Here is a 24,148-nt window from a genome sequence, read left to right as displayed (position 1 = left end):
TGTGGATAGTTGTGCACATTGTGGATAAAGCCATGGGCTAAGTGTGTAGAGTTTTGAAAACTGTGTTCCAGCAATGAAAAATGAACTAGACTACATGAACTGCTGCTGTGCAGACTGTAGTTACAGTTTTGCACATGTGACTCCAGTTGTGCCCACTGTGGTTAAGTAGTCTTAAAAAAACTTTAAGCAAACTGCTGATTTTCTATATATTTTCTTTAAAGAAACTATTGAGCAGTGTGTAGTCACTTCATTTGTTCTAACTGTAAAGATAAAAAGTTAGTGTTTTCTGTCTTGGTGTTTGATGCTAGTGTTTTTACTCTGTGTGTTCTGAGTGACAGTGTGTGTTATCTCAGTGAGGGTTGTTCACAGTGTGTGGTGCACTGAGCCTGTTTTGAGACGTGGGTTAAGAGTTGTATTGCTTGGAATGAGTTTGCAGCTGATGTGAACTGTTTAGTTCAGGTGACTGTTGGTAGTGCAGACTGTAGTTAGAGTTTTGCACACGTGGTTTCAGTCACTGTCGTTTAGCAACTGAAAAAAAACCTGTAATATTAGATGAGGCGGCTTCAGCTGTTACGGGGCATTCACATCAAGCCATTTTCTGCAGGGTGGTGCAGCAGAGGGAGTTTCAAAAGAATGGCCCATTTGTATGACACCCTTTTGTGTTCTTAAACCCCCCCGCGCATAAAGCACAAGTAGACTTTATATTTCACAATTAGTGTTTTCCATCAGATCGTTCATAGATCTCTGACTGCACTGTACCACAGCTTTATTTGTTTGTATTCAGCTATTACACAAACTCACGGGCAGGTCAGTGCTTGTCTTTGGTGTTTTAAAGCTTTCCTGTGGCAGCAATAGAGGCAGTGATGTTTCCTGTTTCGTGTACAGGAACCGCCTCACACCGCCTCAAACCATAGCTCAAAACACAACGACAACGCAGCGTGACGTGGATTTGCTGTTCTCCACAAGATGAGTCGATCTCAACCTTTCGCCACAGGCCTCTTTTTGCGTGTCGCCCCTGCGCCAACCCCCATCCAAAATAATTGGAAAGACCTGCGTTTTTGCAGGAACGTTGGACACCTGACGCGGGCAGTCTGAACGCAGCCTTAGTCATTCCAGCGGGGGTCTCTGGGGGTGGAAATGTTGATTATGGGTTGTTCAGTTGGTCAGGGTTCCACCTGAAGGCATGGTGAAATTACGTTTCCAATCAATGAAATTGAAAAATAAAAAGGCTGTTGTGTTGGCTATTTGCAAATACCCAAAAAGGGCCTCCTTAGGGAGATCAAACTGTTGCTTATGCATTCTTAAAATATGTCTCCAATAACCTTATTGCCCCTCGCTTTCCACATATTAAAGACAGAGATGCCACTCCTTTGGATAAAGTCACCATTCCCAGAGACAGGCGTCAGCAGAGAGAACAAATCCTTTCTTCCAGGAAAACTGCAAAGTGTGCTTCCAGACCTTAAGAGAATAGTAAACCAAGGATTTAACTTCTTAAGTGATGTTATGTATTTTGCAGTTAAGCAGGCCCCGTGGGGGGGAGTTGTGAGCAAGCCGAAGGATCTATACAGAGAGCTGAGTCGAGATGTGAATGTAGCCAACTGCTGATAACATTTTTGAAAAAAAAAAATCACCTCACCCTCATCATTCCTTCTCCAGGAGTGAGTTATTTTATTATCTAGGCCTAGGGGAGTTTTTGATAGAATCAGTGAATGAGAAATTGGAACTCAAGCCTTGTCAGATCACTGTCCTATTAGCGTGATGGTTATTCCACTGTATAATAACCCTTCTTGTAGACAGTGAGTAGAAAGTTATGACTAAAGAAATGGATTTTTTATTTGATGGTGAATGAAACACTGGCAATTAGTTCTTCACTGTTATGGGAAACTGGAAGTTTTAGAGGCTTTAAGGCCACCCGGTGAGCTTTCACTGGAGGGGGAACAAAGGTTGGCAGGGAAATGAGTTGCTGAATTTCTGTTGGAGTAAACAACATCTGCCAAATACCCTCCCACTGCTACCTTAGGTAAATGCCAGCCATCTGATTGAGAAGAGGAACATGGATAAAACACAATGACAAACCTCCCACTGAGTTTAAAACCTCCCACTGAAAGACAGGCGGGAGGAAGAAATAAGAGGAGTAGTTGGATGGGTGAAGAGATCAGTGAAAACGTCTGGCAGGAGAGTGACTTAGGAAACAAAGAGAAAGTAAACCGGAGAGAGTTATAGTCAGAGAATAGAGAAAAGAAACAGCCTGCCTGGTTCATTTAACTAACAGTAGTTATGATTGGAGGAAAGGAGGATGTTAATTGATGTCATATCTGCGTAGGGAGGAAGTTAGGTTTGATGGATGGATCAGCAAAACATCAGGTTCTCTAACAAGAGACTGCTGTTCATTTCCAACCGACAGTCAACGTTTTCTTCAAAGCATGATCTATCCTTAACCGCATTTTTATTATAATAACCACGATGACGAAGGTTCCCCAAATTTAACAAAGTTCTGTATTTTAACCCAAACCAAGATCTGTCCCTACAACTAGTCCATATCGACAAAACTCAATTTCCAGGATTATTCAAGTGCTGCCTGAAATTCTGGTGGATGTCCTTCATTTTCAGCCAAATGTCCCTCACCTTCCTCTTTCTTTGTGTTGTAATTCTAAACTCTGTAGGATTTATGAGGACTATGGTTATCTGCTCCTCAGATCTCTGCAGGGTAAATCCAGACAGCTAGCTAGACTATTTGTCCAATCGGAGTTTTCTGTTGACGACTAAAACAACCTTTTGAACTTACAAGTTCCTTCCCGAGGCTGTTGCCCAAGACGATTGTGATTGGTTTAAAGAAAAGTTTTTCTCTCATCCTGGAATGCTGTGTAGACTAGCCAGACCTTCTTTTGCAGCGCTCTGGAGGAAGGTCTGGTAATGCGGGACTACTGTCTGTACACAGTCTACGGTTTGGACAACAGCCCCTGAGTTTGTCTATGATGTACTTCAAAGGTAAAGAACACAGCGTGATTGGTTGATTGGTCTTTATTTGCCTCACAAATGCTAAAAAAAATATTTAATATTTATTTAATATACTTATTTCTAAAAACATTACACCGCTTTATCGCAGCAAAATATTCCCGTTTTGTGTGAAAGTGGTCAGGACAAAACAACGGTTCACACTGGGTTTTGAAAAAAAAACAAAAAAAAACAACCCTAGTAATAAGCTGCGTGTGCACACAATCTATGGGGTCATTTATTGGGAAAGGACAATTGCGTCCAGAGACAAAAACCTAAGCAGATATCTGTCAGTATTATCACGGCTACGGGTACATCAGGGAGATAATGAAGTGTTTGTGTTGGTCAACTTGAATAAATATGAGCTTATAGGTTCTAGGGACAGTGTGTGTGCATGTGTGTGTGTGTGTGTGTGTGTGTGTGTGCGTGTGTCCATGCCTTGTGTCTGATAGTTGAGTCGCCTCATCTCCACAGGGTCTGAGGAGTGGGCCAGCAGTGAGTCCTTGACCCCCGCCATGTGCTCATCCTTGGCTGGAGATGTTCGTTTCCTGGTGGAATGAAGAAATGGCGCGATGAGAACAGGCAACCATGTGAACAACTCAAAGTCCAGGGACACTCTCGTCATAGATTTAACCATTTATTGCCACAATTGGAAATACAGTTATGCTTGTTGCTGATGGCTCTGGTCTTGATAATGCTCTCTGGACCAGCCAAGCAGCATGCTAAGCTGAAACAGGGAGCGCTATGCAGAAACCCTATTAAACTTTAAGTCATGTTAGGACTCTGAACTAGGAAGGTGGAGTCTGGGGTGGTGGAAGCGAAGCGTTGGCAGTGTGGCAGGGACTAGTGAGGAGGAAGGCATATTAAAAATCACTGCCTTGATGTGAGAATGGCTGCGAATGGCATGTGGCTGATAGGAATGATATTCAATCAGCAGCCGTGTGACTTCCATGTCTTGCATGAGCTAACGCTAAGCTAAATGTACTTTATCTCAACTCTGTTTAAAATGGGAGGAGGTCCAGATAAAAATGTTTGTTTGAACTATTAAAAACAATAAGAAAGCTCCATTGAGACAATAGCATGCACAATTATTATATTCTAAATGGATTATGGATGTCTTTCAATGATGGACATTGGAGATTCTGATACCACTGTAAAGAATGAATGCCACGTGTATAGTGTAAGATGTATAGATGTTACAGAGTTGCGATGTGGCGTTAGAATTGTGCATTGTGTTTGTTACAGCAAACATTCTGTATTGATATTTTCTTACAGCCCCAGGCAGGTGCAAAGTAACAAAAGATGATGATTTACCCTGACCGAGACAGGTCGCTTTGAGAATATATCAATATTATATCAATATCGTGATATGAGACAAGATATCGTCTTAGATTATGGATGTATCGTAATAAGTGTTGTCTTTTCCTGCATTAGAGTAAAGCTAGTAATAGTAGTAAAGTAAACATTTTGCCACACAGAATCTTCTGGTCATGGACTACGTGTTCACTAATTTGTTCACCTTTTTCACTTAAGTCATTAAGAACAGGTTCTTAGTTACAATGGCCTGACAAGTGGCAAAGCCGCTTAGGGAAAAGGGAAGGAGGGCTAGAAAATAAAATACAATAAAACACAGACAGCAGTAAACATGTGTACTGTACTATTAGTCTATTTAGTCAGAAAGAATTAGATTTACTTGGAAAAGTCAGTCAATCAATTAATCAATTTGTCACGTGAATCATATAGAATAACATTCTAGTCATAGGTAATAAATGCATACAATAACATGATTTGCCTCTTTCACTCTTTTTGAAACCAGACCACAGTTTGCACTAACTTTCCTACATCTCAGCAGGGATATAGACAGTCTATTCATGTATATTGTGTTATTACCATATCCCTTTGGCATATCCATTGACTTATTTACACCCCACTTTGCTCCGGCTGTGTAATGCCTACTTAATCTGCCCTTCATGTAGCCCGTTGTATTCTGTATTTCTGTATTGTGTGGAATGTGAAACTGTATGTTGTCCTGCACACTTGTGCTTAAAGCTGTTCTCAATGGTCTACCTGATGAATAAAGATAAAATAAAATAAATAAAAGTGGGAAAAAAAGTGGGAAGCTATGTAAGTGGTAGTCTTAGACTTAGCTATATTAAGTCTCCCTTAAATAAAAGCAACAGATGATATACTGTAACTCTGGAAAGTATATGTATATACTGTAAGTCCTCAATATATACCATGCTCTAAACATGGGTCATAAATTACAATTCACAATTATAACAAGTTATAGGAAAGCAAAAATGGGAGAAAGAATTACGAATTGGGATTTACACTGAACAATAGGAGGACATGTATACATGTAGGGCTTACAAGATAAACATTCAGTATTTTACTACCCCAAATAAATATGCTAAATATGATTTGTCTGCTTCAAGTGTTGGAGGGAACGGGAAGATTTCAAGGCAAATTTCTACCCCCATATTTTGGTAATGTTAAATGTTACACTGGAGTGGTGAGAAAAGGGAAAATAGAAAATATTATGAAGACATTCACAGATGTAATGCCTTCTGGGAAATGGGACAAATATTTAATAAGGCTACATTCACATTGCTACGTATGTCTTGGCTATTAAACCTCATGTTATCCTTGGGTCAAATCTGACCTGTTTTCAGTTAATTCAGTTTTTTTTGTCACAAAAAATGGGCCGTTGAAATAATACATGGTTTAAGTGAAAGTTTTGAGCCAAAAGCGGTGTGTTTTCTAGCTCCGGTAGAAGAACTAAGCTCCGTTTAAACTAACACGCCCAGACCGCATATCTCATCAACATTCTCGTATACTGGGCATAAACAGGAGGCAGCGTGTAGACCCCGCCTGTTGCTGGTAGTTGCCGTGGTTACGTTAGTAGCTTGGTCTCAGAGAACGAGACGTCATGACTGATAAGACAAAGCGTTGGCGTCAGTGCGGGTGTTACCAAAGGTGTCCGTTTGCGACCTTTGAGACTGGATCACAACCCCGCAGACTCCGAACCAAAACGGGTCAGAAGTGATTCCAAATGTCTCCGGTTTAGGGGCTCGGAAACGCCAGAGCAGGAGGAATGAGGGGGGGAAACGTTGCAGAAGATATTCATTTTTAAACCACAGCATAGCAGTGTAAATGTAGCCTAAGTATGTTGACGATAAGAAGTTCTTTGAATGTGTTTACAAGAAATTGGAGGTAAAGGGGAAGGGTAGACAAATGGAAAGAGATACTGGAGCAAATTAAAAGGGGGGGGAAATGCTGTAAGAACAGACAGCGGCACTAACCTTTCTTGTTTGCTGCATCCACAGAAAGCGGGCAAAAAGAGAGAGAGGGAGCAGAAAGAGAGAGAGAAAGGATTCATTTACAAGTTGTCAGCAGCAGGGATACCACACAGAGTCACAGTGGAGGAGAAGTGCACCTGACAGATCACATTACAGCACCAAACTTATTACTCCTACTGCTCCCTTCTTTATCTGATCCCCAGTCAGCGGAGCAGCTTCTCCTTCCAGCGTCTGAGATCTTCAGCTTACACGCATGTTCTTTTTTATTGCTATTTAGAATTATATGATCAGTTTATGATCAATTATATGATTGGTCGCTTCTTACTGATACTAAGGCTGTCTTCACACACAGTCCTTTAAACTCAGTCCCCCTCTGTTTGTCCACATGGGCATTGTGCAAGTATCTAATTGCCAACTTAAAACCTTTTAGAAGCTTAACCCTCATGTTGTCCTTGGGTCAAATTGACCCGTTTTCAGTTAATTTTTTCTTTTTTGGTCACAAAAATTGGGCCGTGGAAATAAGCGCTATAAATGTCAACATTAGAAATATCAAAAAACTTTGGAAAAAACACCCACAACTTTGAAAAAGTGACAAAAATGTGGGAAAAAGTAAGAATGTTGAAAACCCTTTTTTTCATGGTTGATGGGAAGACAACTCAAGGTTTAAACATGTTCCGGCCACATATCAAAATAAATACATGCATTAAAATGTGTGTGTAAAATGTAAGTGCAATGGTGTCTATTCATATAATAAAATGTACCAAGATAAGGGAGGAGATCTCATATGTATTTTGAGTTGTTTATCTATGCAATGATTTCTTCTGTTCATATTGACATCCCTTCCTAGCAACAACTACTCTGTGAAAGACGGGAACGCAATCCTCAGTCCTCATTTCTAAATTCAGCTAAGGTTAAAATGTGGTTTAGAATTTTTCTAGGATTCCATTTCCTCTTTGTGTTCCCCACTGAGATAACCCTCTGATCTACTCTAGTAGGGCATTTATGTCCATGTGGAAAGCTACAAACCAAATCTTTGTTACTGGATCTTTCCGAGGAAATCATTATATATCTGCCCATCGCAGGTTTCTTTGTGAATATCCCTGAAAAATCTGTATGGCGTCACGTTTATAGCATAACTTGCGAGCATTCAAAAACATGCTCACATGCAAATTTGAACTTTTCACACGCGCAGATAGTAGTCTTTGCGCACCATATAATAACAAACAACAATAACCTTATTCCACTGAACAATAGCTATGTTAACGGAGGCTACAAGACATTTTAGAGATAAGGGTATATTGGGAAAGGATTTACGCACATTTCAAAAGTATCGCGCATATCCCAACCACAGAACGGATGAGAGCCACTTACATATTCCTTTATTTACGGGGCTCACTTGCTCTACATTGCTAGCCTAGAAATCTAGACCCATTCCTAGTGTCAGTCTGGCAACTCTCCGTTGGCTTGCAAGCTGGAAAAAAAAAATTCTGGTCAGCCAATCACATTGTGTATAGAGTCGGTGGGCAGGCTTAACGTAAGGACGGCTGAGTTGCAACCATACACCGTTAATATTATATATACAGTCTATGGTTGCAACGGTTAAACGGGAAATTTAAAGGAGACAACCATTTATGCATTTATCCCTGATAATGGGGAGTTCCCAGACCCAACATCTTGATGTTCTGGCTTGTCAGGCTACTATATGCGCAGGTGCCATTCTTACCCTCTCCCTGTTTTGTTTCACACTCCCAGACGCCTTGATTGTTGAATTGGTGCACAGAGAGGGCTTTAAATGAACTTTTTTGATCACCAGCCAACATGGCTAGCAGATTTTAAAAGTTGCCAGCCAATCGGATTTTTTACTAGCCAAATTCTTTTCTAACTAATTTAACTTGAATAGCAGCTCCTCTGGTTTGTTCGTCTTCTCCATTTCAGCCTAGCTTGTAATCGATCGCACGCACACTGGCCAATGGTTGTCTGACGCGTCACGACTTGGTGTTCATGGGAAATGTAGGATAAGTACTATAAGCAGTGTTGCCAGACACAGATTACGTTTCCAAGCTAAAGACACACAAAATTGCCCAACTCTCTTGGCAGAAAACAGATAAATCTGGAAACAATGACTCGGTGCATCATTTCTGCAGCCTGCCGATTCAAACAGACGGTTTGCTTCATTCATCAAAAAATACAGTATCACAAAGGGTAAGATATTATGGAATATATACATTACCCAACGCATGCTCATCTCACTTTTCAAAGTGTACTAAAATAAGTGTCACCTACTTAAAAACAATTAACTTTCTATAATACCGTTATATATTTAGGAAAATGTGTTCTAGCGATGTAATAAATATTTGATTTATAAGAATGAAGCATACAAAACATCAACTTAGTCTTGCAACACCCAGTGATTTCAGTTTGATTTGCTTTCCTCAGAGACTCCCCAGAACCAATATTACTAAACAAATTCTGACACATCAAGAGAGAACGGGCAAAACGAGAAAAAGACTAAACAAGTGTTGCCATTTGAGCAGAGCAGTAGCCATATGGAAGCCCCCGTCAGCAGCTCCAGATGTTTGATCCAAGCACAGGAAGCACGGGCCAACTGTTAGCCTGGAAGGGCAGCGCCGTGGGGCAACTCACAGCGCTTTCCTCCCATATGCCATGAAGGGCCTTTGCCTTCAGGCCGGCTCAGCGAGAATAAATGTCTGTCTGTACTTTAGAAAATACTCCAGTCTGACCATTTCTTGGTGCCTGACTCTTGTTAAATGTTGTCGTCATCTGCTGTGCTGAAGAAAAATGCTCCAGGCCTCTCTCTGGACTGGGCTTAAATGATCGCTCAGCTAGATGACGAAGACCACAATGAGCATGCACTGCTTCAAAGTATACCGACACTATTCCTGTCTTCATTAAACAAAATGAACATGTGTGTGAAGCATAGCGGAGAGGGGTGGGGGTAGACACAGCAAGTACTACTGTGTCTACTTGTGGTAAATTGGGGGGCTAAAGAACACAACAGGAGCATACAAAATTAAGATAGATTAATGTAAATTTAAAATTGTAGCTTCTGGCTTTAACAAGGTCTCGTTCTCTGACAGATTTGTTAAACAATACAGGAATAATTTCCTTTACATACAGTTCATAAAGACCTTTGCACCTTAAACGTACACTATGTAATTTTCTGCTGCTAGGGGTCTCTTAATCAAAACAATGGACATAAATTATTGGAGTTTAACACAATTGCGGATTAAAATATATCTGTTCACGGATAAGTTTATCCATTGCAGTTTTATCCACGTTACCTTTAGTAACGTTTATTCATGTCCTTCTGATAATATAGCTGCAGTTTCCCCCACATAATTACGTTTTCTTGGTTTGATTTGTATTGGTAGCTAGCGTTAACTAGCTAGTTGACCAGTTAGCGAGCAAGCAAGCTAACATTAGCCAGCAGCTATAACCAAAATATCACAATATATTTTACGTCAGTGTCACTTGTTGGAGGTTTTCAGCACCGAGGCGAAACGGGCTTGTTACTCAACCCTGCTGAGAGACTTAGCTACTTAGTGTCTGGGGCTGGACGCCAAATAACTTCAGGGCTGTAAAGAAGACCGCTAAATGCTAAAGGGGTGAGAATTTCAGAACAACACGGCAGCCAGCCAGACTCAAAAGCCTGGGGCATAATGGTCCGTTTCCCCGACGGAACATTACGCTTTCTGTTATTAGCATCGTTATTACCCGGCGTTGGAATGGTTGGGTTCCGTTTGCTTTAAGTTAATTATAGTGGCTGGCTAATTGTGAATGTGGGGCTGTTGTCCGCTTTCAGCTCAACTGAAGTCCCTTAGCGGCGGGGTGTGAGGCAGAAAAATAAGGTGGGATAGCTGGCTAAATTAGCATTAGATTTGTCTTCAATCTATACAGCTAACATTAACGCTAACGTTGGCATAAATCCGCCTTTAGACAGCATGGTGGCTAAGTGATTAGCACTTTTTCCTCACAGCAAGGTTTGGGGTTTTCTCCCACCATAAAGCATGCATGCTAGGTCAAGAGGACTACAGTTGAAAATTAGCCGACCGGCTAACACTGGCACATTTACAAAAATGTTGTTTAATGTGCATTGTCCTAGTCAAATAAATAAATCTATTTTAGACTTTTCTGAAATGTAACAGGACAGGACAGAAGCTGTCTGCTGTTTTTTTCCATTAGACTCACCTCTTGAAGAGAAGAATAGCAATGACTATGATGATGATGAGAATGACTGCCAGCACGGGCCCCATCACCCACAGCATCTCGGAGTCCTCGGTTTGTCGGGCCATCCCACTGTGGAGCTTCACCATGATGGGATCAGAGAACGGGCTGGCTGCAAAAGTCCTCTGCTGCAAATGGGTAGGATGATCCAGAGTCAGTTCACACTCACTGAGTTACACACAACGGAGCAGAGTAAATCAGGACATACTGTCAGCATGGTGAGTAGTGATGTACTTCATTTGGTTGTGCTTTTGGTTGTTGCTTTATCACCCTGGCTATGTAATCAACACATCACCAAATTGATATATGTGTAGGGCTGGGTATCGTTTTTCATACCTGTAATGATACTGATTCCGACATTTCGATATCAGTTCCTGAACGATTTCCGATACCAATTTTATAAAATCCTTTTTAACAAAAAGATTTTACGGTACACATCTTTTTTTTCAGCTCCTCCCATTAAAGTGATAGCCTGTAGTCAAGCCTCTCAAAATACAACAGCATAAACCCGTGAGCCCCATCTTTGTGTGTAAATATGTTTTTTCCTGCATGCCTCTTTGACGTTAGACAGTCAATCTTTAGATCAAGCATCATTAGATCTTGGCTCATTGTCGCTGATGAGAGGTATTAAAATTTGGTATCGAACGACGAGGCATTTTTTGATAATTGGTACTGTTGAGGTAATTAGGTCTGTGCCTAAAAAGTATAAAGGATCCTGACCCAGCTCTATATATAATGCAATAATCCCGCACTTTGGCATTTGAGTTGGATGATACCTGATTTAACATGCCAATTATCTCCATTGGGGAGGAACTTGTAATATGTTTGTCTGTGTGTTACTGAAGTTGTGTATTGTCCCAAGCAGAATGATACCCTGTGTTTCACTGACTCTCCAATGGCTGAAGGACATCTGCCACCACGGTTTTACATTGAAACCTTTTCCTCCAACTCACACAGTGGCTGAGAAATCAAAGGACTGGTCTGTCTCTCTGTGTGCTGATGTGTCCAGGTTAGATTTGAACTTTATTCACACACCACACTATTTTTTCATTTGAAAGTAGGGATGGCCAAATGGAGCGTCATGAATCTTCATGAACTATTTTCTTTATCTTCTGAGCCCACTACATGGTGCTCTCTGTTCAACAAAGGGCTGAAAGCACATTCGATGGTGGTTACCAATGGTGGATTTGTGATTGTCAATAGTCAGTTCAGACAATATCATGGCTACAATGTCAGAAAAGGGCGGTGGTGCTCCCCACAATACAGCTGGCCATATAGTTTTATGTGTCTGTACGGGTAAGAACATTTCCTCTTTTAGTAATTAAGCTATTAAGTAATTAACCCCAGTATTTGCAAAAATGTTCTGACAGCCAAAGTGTAATTTCAGCTGCCCAGTGGGGAGTTTTCTTGTGAACACACAAGGTTTTTATTCATATTCAGTGTTTCTCATCTTAAGACATTTTGTGTATCCTTGAGGTCTAACAAGTGTGTGTGTGTGCATGTGAGAAACCCAACCAGGATCCTCTAATCACACAGCGCTACCAGAGGGTACCTTTTATCTGTGGAAGATAAATCAAGATGGTGCTCGACTTACACACTTATCTGAGGTGTACAAGGTCGAGGTCTGCAAACTGGTTCTCTTAAGAGCTTTTCCTCGCCACTGTCACACTGTCGCACTATGCTTGCTCTTGGGGGAATTACTAGAATTGTTGAGACTTTATAAATTATAGAGTGTGGTCTGGACCTACTCTATCTGTAAAGTGTCTCGAGATAACTCTTGTTATGATTTGATACTATAAAAAAAAAATTGAGTTACTTTGGCCCAGCTTTTTTTTAAATGTTCATTAAAAACCCTTTTTTATGACAAAGCTACCACATGACCCACAAACTGGCATTAACAAAAAGCTAACATTACCCTGACAATATAGTGGGCTATGGATGTGGATGTAACACTTATGGTACTTTTAGTTGACTATTGTTTTGGTGTTAAAATGGGATAATACTAAGAATGAGTGCAAGATTAATGTGCTGTCAACCATTTAAAACTTAAAGTATAGGGATTGTTCTGCATTAATAGTATCAGACATTTTAGCAGGTCTTCAGAGAGTAGAGCAGTTGAGTAAATCCATCTGCTCAATGATTTGCTGCTCTACAGTGGAGAGCACAGGTAGCTGGGATAATGAACAGTGATCAAGAATGACCGAGTACCCCACAGTGTTCAAACAGCAGTGTGGGAATAACAGCCATTTACTGGGGATAGGCAGTCAGTCATGTTACAGTGGTATTAGTCTCGTATTGCCAGACCTTCCTCCACAGCACTCCGGAGGAGGGTCTGGCTAGTCCACACAGCATTCCGGGATGGGAGAAAGATGTGCTCTGGTTTATTAGCATTCCTTTGAATCAATCCCAATCGTCTTGAGCGGTGCGAAGCAATGGTGCAACGGTGCCTAGGATAGGTGCAAAATAGCCTAGGAAGTAACATGTTTTGGTGGGGCAGGTAACCATAGTCCTCATAAATCTGCTGGAGTTTAAAATTAAAAGAAAACCAATGTGAGTGACATCTGGCGGAATATCCGGCGACACCGAAGTGGAACATCATGGATTTAGACTACAGTGGAATAAACAAGTCACTATACCTTTTTTTTGCTAACCCTGCCATAGATGAGAACAACACCTGTAACCATGGCAACTGTACACAACCACGACGGCATCAACGAAGGGCTGACAACTCAACCCAGTTCAGTACATACACACATATATACATACATACAGTATGTATAAGTTTATATGTATATATATAAATATATAGGATATACTGTATCTATAAAAGTTTTCCAACGGTCCAATCAAATTGGAAAAAATAACCAGTTTTAAATGAAATGGCCTAAATCTTTGTACTACAGGGAGGGTGACATATTTTGATGAAACTTTTGGCAGCTATACTTTTTGCAGTTTACCTGATTTTGACAGCCGACCCACCATGTTATATTTTGGACACTTGTGGGTGTTCAGTGAGGCAGGACTATATATGAGAGTATGGAGGATGTTGGACACACACACACACACACACACACACACACGTGGAATGTAACTAAGTACATTTCCTCCAGTACTGTTCCTAAGTCAAAATATAATATTCTTTCATGCCACTTTCTACGTCTACTCCGCTACATGTCAGAGGAAAAATACTGTACTTTTTACTCCACTACATTCATCTGACAGCTTTAGTTACTAGTTACCTTACAAATTAAGATATCTGCACACAGAACACATGCAATTTATGAAATCCGAGGAGGACAGTGAATCAAAGGTGAGACAGACAGAGGCAGGCTGCTGCGTTGGGAGTGAAGAGTCCCTTCTGAGGCCAGGGAGGAAAGGAAGCAGCACAGCGGAGGAGCCGCATCAGTGACATCCTGAAGACAAATCCAATAATGCAAAACAACTTCACACACTTTCTGGACAGCCTTGGAGACCTGAGGCCGACCCTGGCTATTTCCCTGCCATCATTAGACAACACGGCAGTCTCTCCCGAATCCAAAGCACACAGGACCCACTCACGCTGCTGCCAGGAGACACAATGTCTTCGAAGGTGTCGGGCTGAGCAGGTTGAGCTGCCATTAGTTATTATCCATCACTCTTTGAGATGGAACACTATCTTCACCTCACATAGAAAAACTAACTAACGAATACTGTAGACCTTTTTTAGTGTTGTATTTGTGTAGGTGTGTATTACACCATTCTAACAGTAAAGGATGATTATTAAAATTTGGGTCTTGAAGTTATTTTAAAGCGTGTATCGAGGCTTTTATTGCTTTAGACAAATGACGTCATTGATGACATCTGAAGCCTCGCTGCCAGTCCGTACCACGTGACTGGTAAATGAAGTGTTTCAAATCTACACATCCACGATCTACACAGGCGTACTCACCGCCATCTGCCCAGAAACCATGGCATCTTTCCAGTTATAGCAGTTAATTGCCTACTAATAATACCCCTCCTGCTATTATATTATGACCGAAATGATGGATTTACACACGTAAATAGCCGCATTCCTCTCAAGGAAATCCATTTATGTTAATTTTACTATACCACCAGAATATGCACATTACATTGATATGAACGGATTACTTGGATATTGATTTTTTCTTCATGGTCAGTCTTTACTGGTGTAAAATACAGTAAAAAAAACGTCTCTAATTCAGTGGATCACATAGATGAGGGGTGTCGAACTAATTTTAGACCAGTAAACCGCTCGAGAAAGATCAGAAACTTTATCTGCCACTTTATCTGCAAGTTGCTTCTGCTATGACTGCGTTCTAAGGCCAAATCCGGGAGAGAGCGGTAATATTCCAATTAAAAGAACTACGAGAATAAAGTATTTGGAATTGGAATTAATTTCTTCTCTGCTAAGTCATCCAGTAGGCCTGATTGGCCCATTTGGCGGGACGGTTTTTGCCCACGGGCTGTATGTTTGACACCCCGGACATAGATTATCTGTAATATATGTGCCTGTTTTACCTTTTTCAACAACAGGTGGTATTATGAGCAAATGAAGCCTCGAGAAATTAACCCTTTTGTCAACCAGTTTGCTGGAAAGCTTCAATGCTTCTTGAGTAGGGTTGGGTACAAAACCCCGGTGCTACTATGGCACCGGCGCCTAAACGACCGGTATCTACTGGACCCAATCCCAACGCAGACTTCAATGCCTCATTTCGGTGCCACTGATATGCCTTCGCTGCTCTTTGATGCCCTGAAACAGACGTTAGAGGCAACAGAAACATCGCTGCATGTGACACTAGTTAACACTTCACTTCACAGCGGGTAACGTTAGCCTAGCGTTAGCTAGCAGCTGGATTAAACACGGTGTACAGGGTGTGTGTATTGTAGAGGATTCCAACAGCGGGACGTTAAGCATTGTGGAGTAGCTGCTGTCGGAAAAACACAGACGGTGCATTCACTTGAAAGTAGTAAACCTCGTGATACATTCAAAGTTATTGTAAAATACCCTAACACCCAATCCTATTCTTGAGGCTTCATGTCGCCATTGCTGCATATCACACATCATCAGCAGATGGAGTTTGTCAAGCTCAGCGTTTAAGGATGATAGGTCCTACAAGTGCTCAGAATAATGACCTCTGTTCATCAAAAACCATAAAGTATTTGGACCCTGTGTGTGTTGACATTGTTTTGCCCAACCAAAATTGTAATAATCGGAAATTAGTTTGTACTGACAATTCTAGTGCAGTGCTCAAGAGCAAGCATTGTTGTTGTTGTAGCACAGTCTGCTTCAGCTTACAACATAGTGCGTAAAGCTCCATTGCCATTTGAAACAATTAAGAACTTATTAAAAAAGCCATGCTGTTGCATGAGTGACATTTCACCTCACTGCCATGAACAGAGCCAGTGTAGTTTATTGTGAATCAACTCAATGGCTGCATTTACAGTCTCTGCAGGGTAGATCTGTGTTGTACAGATCTTGTTGTTTTACTGCTTGTGTGTTGGAAATTTTGGTCATTTTGCCATTGTATGTGTAAATTAGTGATTTATGCTACTTGATGCTGCAGTAACAGCAATTATTGTTCAGCCATCCAACTTCAGTCCTTTTAAGATGTGGTAGTTGATGGAAATCGTTCTCAATGAAACATACAAACGCAAAAGAAACAGCACAAACGCAGAAGCCACCACGCAAATGAGTTTGTTAACCCTGAGCTGAGGGAAACTGCATCAGAGTCAGTTACTTTGGTAACTGAGTTTATGAAGAAGGTCGGGTGCGGGTTTTCTTAAGGAGCTGACACACCAACCAGACGGTTGACCCTCGGCAGAAAAAGCAGTTGGTCTGATCAGTCTCCCCAAGTCTCGGAACACACCAAAGTGATGGGACGTAAGACGTCGCCATAACAACAGGCAGCGCTAATCTGTATCGTCGTTCAAAAATTAAAACCGGAATTTGATTGGACGAACGTGTCACGTGGGTCTGGTTTCTCCGGAAATTTAAAGCCAGACTGTCATGGCGGATTGTTCAGAATACAATCTCATATTTTGCTATATTTTACTCACCGAAACGTGTTTCTGAACATATTTTAAGGAGAACTAAGCCGTGCGGTTGCTGAATCTGTTTTCATTTCAGATCCACAAAGGTCAGTTAAACAGATTTGTCAGATTTTGAGAGACTTTAGTCACGCTCATCCCAGATTGGTCATTTGAGTCCGACTGCCGGCAGTGCCCGCCTCCAGAGCATGTCAAGTCGGCCAAAATGACGGCCTTCATTTTTACAACGGCATGGAACACACCAAACAGACTCGAGTCACCGACCTCACCAGACTGTCCGACGTCCGGTTATCGGGTTGGTGTGTCACGGCCCTTTAAGAAACTTCAAGTTTGTCTCAGTCTCCTCCCTCTGACACAGCGCTCTTTCATTTCCTCATTCATTCATTCAGTCTGTAGCAGGCGCAGTTTAGCGCTGTTTGTTACATGCTCTACATCCCAGCAGATTCATTGTGTCACATTATTATTATTATTATTATGAAGGTTCTGTCGGCTACATAACTGATAGACTGGGAAGAAAAATGATACCACTCAAATAGAAAGTTATCTGGAAATGAAAATACATCTATAGTCGGAGCGTCAATATCATCTCCCGACGTATGTTTAACTCCCTAAGAAGTAATACAGCTTCATCAACAGGATCATCAACACAAGGAAAGGCCATGTTTGCCCCAATGTTTTATAGTCTGCATATATCATAATCATATTTAATAAAACAACCCTGTTTTTGTATTCATGCAGATAAATTGCGCTAAAATGCGCCTGCGACAGACTGACTGAATCAATGAGGAAATGAAAGAGAGCTGGGTCATAGGGGAAGACCCGCTCCGGACCAGGGTAAGGTTCACAGGCTCAGTTACCATAGTAACTGACCTCCGCTTCTGAAACAGAAGACCCAGAGACCCGGACCCACTAAACCTGCTTTCTGAAACGGACCCCAGGTCATCATGATGTGATAAAAGCATGCTAAAAGCCCACTCTCATACACTTTCAATATGATAAGAACAGCTGATTTCTGGCGCAGTAAACAGCTCCAGCGGGCAGGCGTTCTTTGTGTGTATTCTGAAATAGAATGGCGGCGAGCAATGTGAGGCAACACTACCCGGTCGAAATGTACTTGTGCACTTGCACAAGTGTGCACAGTGCACTACTTGTACATAAGTGTTCTCACAGGAGTATCCGAATTGAGACATACTGCAAAACTGCTGGATCCTACATTTGCCTAGAATCTATTTGTCGGACATCTTTAAAACTCCCTGATATCTGGGAATCATGACCGGAAATGATGGAGGAGACTTGACGAGTCCAATAAATTTATATTAAATGCAGCTTTATTTAATTATTGAACAAGGAAGATAACCGTGGGTACACACATACACAAGTGTGTACCCAAAGTGTCTCTCTGAACATCAGACTAACTCTTCTTTTATACTTTTCTTCTTGTCCTCACAAATGTCAGTTTATTCAAACCGCTCCTTATTTTTAAGACCCTTGTACTAGACATGTACATTCCGATCTATTCTCAGCTGCGGGATCTGGTTACCTCAAACTAAGCCTTCTGTGGAGGATCCTTTAGAATAGATGAAATACAATTGAAAATCTACATGCTTAAATATTCTACCTTTCACTCCCCACCCCCCTTTTGTCATGCAGACTCTGCGTTATTGATGTGCACTCAAACGCGATGCAGCGACAGAACATCCCATCATTAGAAGATGTGAAACATATCATTGCACCATTAACCTTCAAAGAAAAAACAAACAAAAGAATTTACTGTCCGAGAAAAATCGCTCCATCCTGATTAGTGAGTCGCGGTGCAGATTTGTAGCCGGTTGGATATTGGAAACGTAATAAACTTTAAATAGGTGCTACATGGATCAATTTGCAAGGTGTAATTCACTTTAAATAACTGGGCTGCTTGTCACTTTACGCTCTGTGAGACAAGTGCAGCAAGTTGGTCTGTGTTAGCGAATGGGACTATAAATATTCCTGTAAGCCTGACGGGGCTCTGGCTAAAACAAGGCTCCTCTGGGTGAAGGCTGTAAACACATTTGAAGAATACTGCTTGTTAAAACAATGTCAGCCCTGGACCTGGCTTTGCTTCCTTACGGATTCATTAATTTCAACACATATTTCACACTCTCGTTCTCTCCAACGTTCATAGTGAGAGCGTGTGATCGGGGCTGACGAGTGCAAATGAATTATACGTGACATTTGTGGCCGTGGGACATTTGTCGAACATTTGTCACGTTGTGGAAACAAACAGCATTTCGACGTGCCATGGTCTTGGACCCTGCCAAGCACATCGGCATCTACACACACCGTATATGCCATTTATCTAGTATATTATGATGGGTGTTTCCTTTGCTCTTTGGATGGAATTTAGTATCCTAATCCATCTGACTAATCAAACCAAGCTCTTTAAACTGACTATATCTGCTATACTTTGCCTTAAAAATCTATTAACATTGTGTATATATATATATATATATATATATATATATATATATATGCTATAATCTAGCTGAAACTGTAATTTAAAGGTTCAGAAAACTTGATTTAGAATCATCGTTTGAGGTACTGTTTAAAAAAATGAAACAACAGCTAAGTAACTTGTATCATAGACATACTCATATAATTTAGATACATTCAAAATGTAAGCGTCAGACACTTTTCTGCATTCATTGATGGTGGAAATGTCTTCATCTATGAACAGAAAATTGAGGCAACAGGGACAGTTCAAAATATAAATGCAGTTGCACCGGGGCCCGTGGGGTGGGGGGTGCTGTAAAAAGAGTCATGGCTTTATTTTGGTAAAATAATCAATCGTAGTCTAAAAAAGACGAATTAAATTGGGCAATATAAGAAACAAGTGCTGAGATGAGGAATAAGAGAGGAGTGTGCAGGTTAGAGCAGAGAGGACAACATGATCCAGTGAGAATATGGCGGTATAAAAAAAAAAAGAACAAAAAAAAAATCTATACAGATTATTCAGTTCATCACCCCGGCTTCTCTCACACTCACCATCGGCCAGCCATAATTAATATTATCGCTCCCAAGTCATTCTCCATGAAGCAGACATCACTTTTCTCCTCTGGTATCTAGCCTGACACAGGACACGTGCTACACAATATATTTCCAATATATCGCTTATCCATCATTTATCATAACGACTATATACTGCACACACGTTGCAGTGTGTGAATAACTGCCATCCACATCAGAGTGAGTGTGCACCAGTTGGCAGCCGGCTTGCTCCAGGCTCATCCTCCCACAGCCAAACTGTCTCTGCTCCTTCCTCTGATATTCCGATATCCCTGCACCATTTCACCGCTCTCCAGTACTTTTTTGTGATAGATGTGCTCGGGGGGGGGACAATTGCCAATTGGACAGAAGGAAAATTTGAAGGGAATTTGATTTGTTATTGATGATTGTGGTCCCAATTTCTAACTTACTTTTTTTTAAATATCCATCCTTATTAATCTTCATGGTGGTGGGTTTACCCTGCAGAGATCTGAGGAGCTGTTAACTATGTATCCTCAAAACTCCACCAGAGGTTAGAATTACAACACAAAGAAAGAGGAAGGTGACCAACATCTGGAAGAAAAGAGGGACGTCCGGCGAAATCCCGGAAATGAAACACTGTCCATATAGACCATCGTCATCTTAACAACGATTTCAATTTTTCTTTACAGTGCCTTTTTTCTAGAAAGCACCACTGGAAACGGCAAAAGCAACAAGGACATCATGTCGTCCCCCCCCCCCCCCCCCCCCCCCCCCAGGCATAAATAAGCCTTTATGCTGAATTTTAGACTCAACGACTTGTAAGACAGATGTTTGCAGACGTGCATTCTTTTGATTAAAAAAGTTGTCGAGAAAGCTTACATGTTCGGTTTGGCATGCCACTGGGATAACATCGCTTCATTTTTTAAAACTGTTTCTCTTGTAGGAAGTGGTGCAGTGGTGAGAGAAATTATGCATGAAGTCAAGTGGAATGATGTTGTTGATTAAGTAGTGGAAGGAGTGGAGTTGACTTGATGACTTTTAATCAAGCAGAGGAGGGGGTTTGTCAGTAAGCAAATATTTGAGAGGCGTCCTGTGAAGTTTATTTAAGAAGTTCTGTGGAGTAATATTTCATTGAGTGGGTTCCTGTTTTACATATGTCTTGTGCTTTAGCTACGAGGATGCATTGTACTGTATGGGAGCAAGGATGCGGGTGATGCAATTTACATTCCCGCTGCCAGTTTCACTCTATTCCACTGAATATTGTTGACATTGTGTAATTTTGCAGGACCTTTTTGCTGCTGGGGGTCGAGGCGGACTGTGACGAGGTGGGTTTGCTCACCACTTGTCCCATACAGGTCATTGGACACCCAGTCATGTTAGTTTCAGTACCATTTTATCAGGTTGAATGTTTAAACATAGCTTATAATTTTCCCTGTGTTGACACTTACAATTGTTTGTTCTTTTGTTCCGTTCCACCGTGCAGGACAGTTGTTTGGTGAGGGGCCGGCCTAAGTATTTCCTGTTTTATAGCAATAGGGTGGTCATGGATGACATCACTGGGCCAAACCAGGTAGAGGGTTTTATTTCTTGTAGGAATGTTCATCTTGGTTGTTTTTGGTTATTATATAAAAAAAGGTATGAACAACAGGGACCTGTTTTGGAGTCAGTGGGATAAGAGTGAACTGGTAACTAAGTTCCATAGGTTAAGAGACTGTTAGGTATCAATGTTATGGAGCAGATCCACCTGCTTTAGGATGGGATGGACTGAAGCAGTGGGGTGTGAATTGACCACCTTATATAAATAGTGGGATTTGTGCTCCAAGGGAAGAAAAGGGAGGTGAGGCTGGGCTGCTAGGAACACGTGCCTGTTGTTAGTGCTGCTACCAGTTTAATAGTTAATTTCTTTAAGTTTTTGGATTGTTTAATTATCAATGTACTGCAGAACCACTGGAAATAAAAATATCACCTCTGGAAACATACATTTGAGCCTGGAGTGTGTACCCCACAAGGACATGTGCCTTTGCCTTAATGTAAGGCCACTAAACACCCAATACAGCACCTTCATTTAGCTCATGTCCAAAATGAGATGAGCGACCGTTTAAACAGGACCCTCAAAGTGAAGGGGTGAACAAATGTTCAGCAGACTTTCCTCCCCCCCGAAAAACACCCACATACAGTACATCGTTGTATGTTTTACACAGCATAGCCATTCGTCTTTACATTGGCCTCAATGCCATTTTGGAAAAAAATAAAAACAATACAATAAAAAGAAAATAATACCTTTGTTGTGGAGTCGAGCAGGTGATTGAATGCCACGTGCACACAGCAGTAACATGTCATTTTCCTCTTTTGTGGTTTAGTTTTGACTCTCACTGAACACCCGAGGCTACAGTTGTGTTTTGAACATTTAAGAATTTGTATGAATGTGTATGAAATCATTTTATACATTTTGACCAACTATGCCTGCTGCTGTCTAGTTCACTTGCTATTTAAATATGTTCCTATTTTCATTTGATTGTATTTTGGTTTGACATTTCAGTTTGTACTAAGCTCTCACATGCAAATGAGATGTTGTTGCTTCTTCATTTAGATGGTAATAAAGAAGGACACAATGTGACAAAGTATAAGAGTGCCAACTTTCTGCATGAACAGGCAAGTGTGGGGGGGGGGAATTCAGTCAAACAGACAACTGGCTTTCATCCAGGAAACCAGGTTAAAGGAAACAGGGGGGGTTTATTAACTTTATGGAGCATTACGTGCATAACCGGAAGTGGAGTAACGTCTGATTTGAACCCACACCCCCATCTTTCTTAACAACTTAACTAAGTAGTTTTGGGGCTCTATCTTGCACCCGCCGCAATTGTCTTTGCTAGTTTGAGACCGTCTCGGTTGTTAAAGTCCCCTACCCCCCGCGCCCACGCTCGTTTAAATAGCAAATGCCTCTGCGCCCAACGTGGTTTAAAGTCAATAACGCAGAAGTTCATTGAATTTTAACAGCGCGTTAGTAAAATGCGCCTAGCCTCGTGCACAGAGCGCACACACTATGCTTGTTATACACACACACACACACACACACACACACACACACACACACACACACACACACACACACACACACACACACACACACACAGGGAAGTGCAGCAGCACGCACAGATGCAAAATATTAAAAATCTTAATAGCAAAGCGCCAAGCTACAAACGCGCCTGGTTTTTAAAGGGAACGGGAGATGACACTCTGATTGGTTGATTCCATGCTACGCCCAAAACACACCTATGAATTAATTAAGACACTACGTACAACCCTTTTGAAGCAATTGCACCCAGAGGACGGACCCTTTTTTCGCGCCGTGCGTTTAGATTGTTAAAATAGAGCCCTTGGTGTCTACACCCAACCAAACTCGGACCATTAGACAACGTTAACGATGTGTTTAAATCCGGGACCATTACATTCTCTGAGTTAGATATGAGGACGTATTTCCTGCCACCACTAGGGTGGCAGGAAATACGCTCGTTTATGAAAGCCTCCTGTGGGTCATATTAGAGGGCAGGAACAGGTTTGGAGGACTTGTTGGTCCAGAGGCAGTGTACTGTAGGGGTTTCAGCCCAGTATCCAAAGGGATTGTGTCATGTTCATCCAAATTAAACGACAAAATATGTTATTTGTCCCTAAAATCCTTCCCTGAAAACACAAGTTGTATGATCTGTCGCCACCATGGACAGGACTACACATTTTGCCTTCCAAAACTGTTTGAAATCACTCCAATCTTCCAACTTTGTTTTAAATAGTCTTGAGAATAAACCTTGAAACCTTAACAGCTAAAAGTTGTGCATTTGGATCTTCTGCTCATCTGTCTCCTCAGCTCTTTGAGCCTTCTTTCCTCTGTAATACTTTTTGGCACTTCTAGCAAAGTATTGCCTACAGCTCTGCAAACTTTTTTCAATGATAATTTTTACGGGCTTTTAGGCGGCACAGAGGCACATTCTGAAGGATATTTATAAAATCTCAAGGGGGGGGAGGTTGGAGGTGATCAATCTCAGTGGCACTAGCTGATAGATAGTAATCCTTCAGCAGAGAAAAATGTACTGCTGCTACATCTGCGAGCTGAAGAGAGGAGGCGGGTTGTGCAAAAAAGAAAACGTGGCTTTAATAGCAGTGGGAGGATGAATACATTTCTATTGTTTCCATTGTCCATTATCTCCCCCCCAAAAAGAGCATTTGAGTCACACAATAAGCAGAAACACTGTGTGATTCTAATGTGTTTTGACAGCTTTGCTATTTTCCAGAATTTTTTAAGATTTACGCCTCAGTCTGAGCCTTCCGCTCACAGCTCCTCTATCTGCGACAAACTGGATGCTATCCAGTAGGCTCAGCGCATTACCCACAATCCCCAGTCCTCTGCACTGCTATCCTTCCTACTTCCTCTCTGTCTTTTCTCCTCAAAGTTCAGCGTCCCTCCCACATCAGGAGCTCATTCCAAGCATCCGAGCCATTCTCTCTCCGATGATTGCAGCGTTTTTTGCCTTCTCAAGTACGTCTGTGCGTTTCCCTCAGGACCC

General features: G+C 41.4%; 1 protein-coding gene and 1 long non-coding RNA gene across 2 annotated transcripts in view; one reads left to right on the top strand and one right to left on the bottom strand.

The window, feature by feature from the left end:
• Positions 1-6,128, top strand: part of LOC116695497 (uncharacterized) — a 94,989-nt gene extending 88,861 nt beyond the window's left edge. Inside the window, exon 3 of the long non-coding RNA XR_004333472.1 lies at positions 5,897-6,128. This is a non-coding gene — a long non-coding RNA (uncharacterized LOC116695497). The remainder of the gene's footprint in view (positions 1-5,896) is intronic.
• The window catches only part of ptprfa (protein tyrosine phosphatase receptor type Fa), a 373,454-nt gene that overhangs the window by 52,906 nt on the left and 296,400 nt on the right, over positions 1-24,148 (bottom strand). The window contains exons 19-20 of the mRNA XM_032525794.1: positions 10,503-10,666; positions 3,421-3,542 (exon numbers count right to left, since the gene is read on the bottom strand). Coding sequence (XP_032381685.1) covers positions 3,421-3,542; positions 10,503-10,666 — 286 coding nt within the window. The remainder of the gene's footprint in view (positions 1-3,420; positions 3,543-10,502; positions 10,667-24,148) is intronic.

This window comes from Etheostoma spectabile, chromosome 9 (genome assembly GCF_008692095.1).
Source record: "Etheostoma spectabile isolate EspeVRDwgs_2016 chromosome 9, UIUC_Espe_1.0, whole genome shotgun sequence".
NCBI classification, from domain to species: domain Eukaryota; kingdom Metazoa; phylum Chordata; class Actinopteri; order Perciformes; family Percidae; genus Etheostoma; species Etheostoma spectabile.
This window is presented reverse-complemented; position numbering and strand designations above follow the sequence as displayed.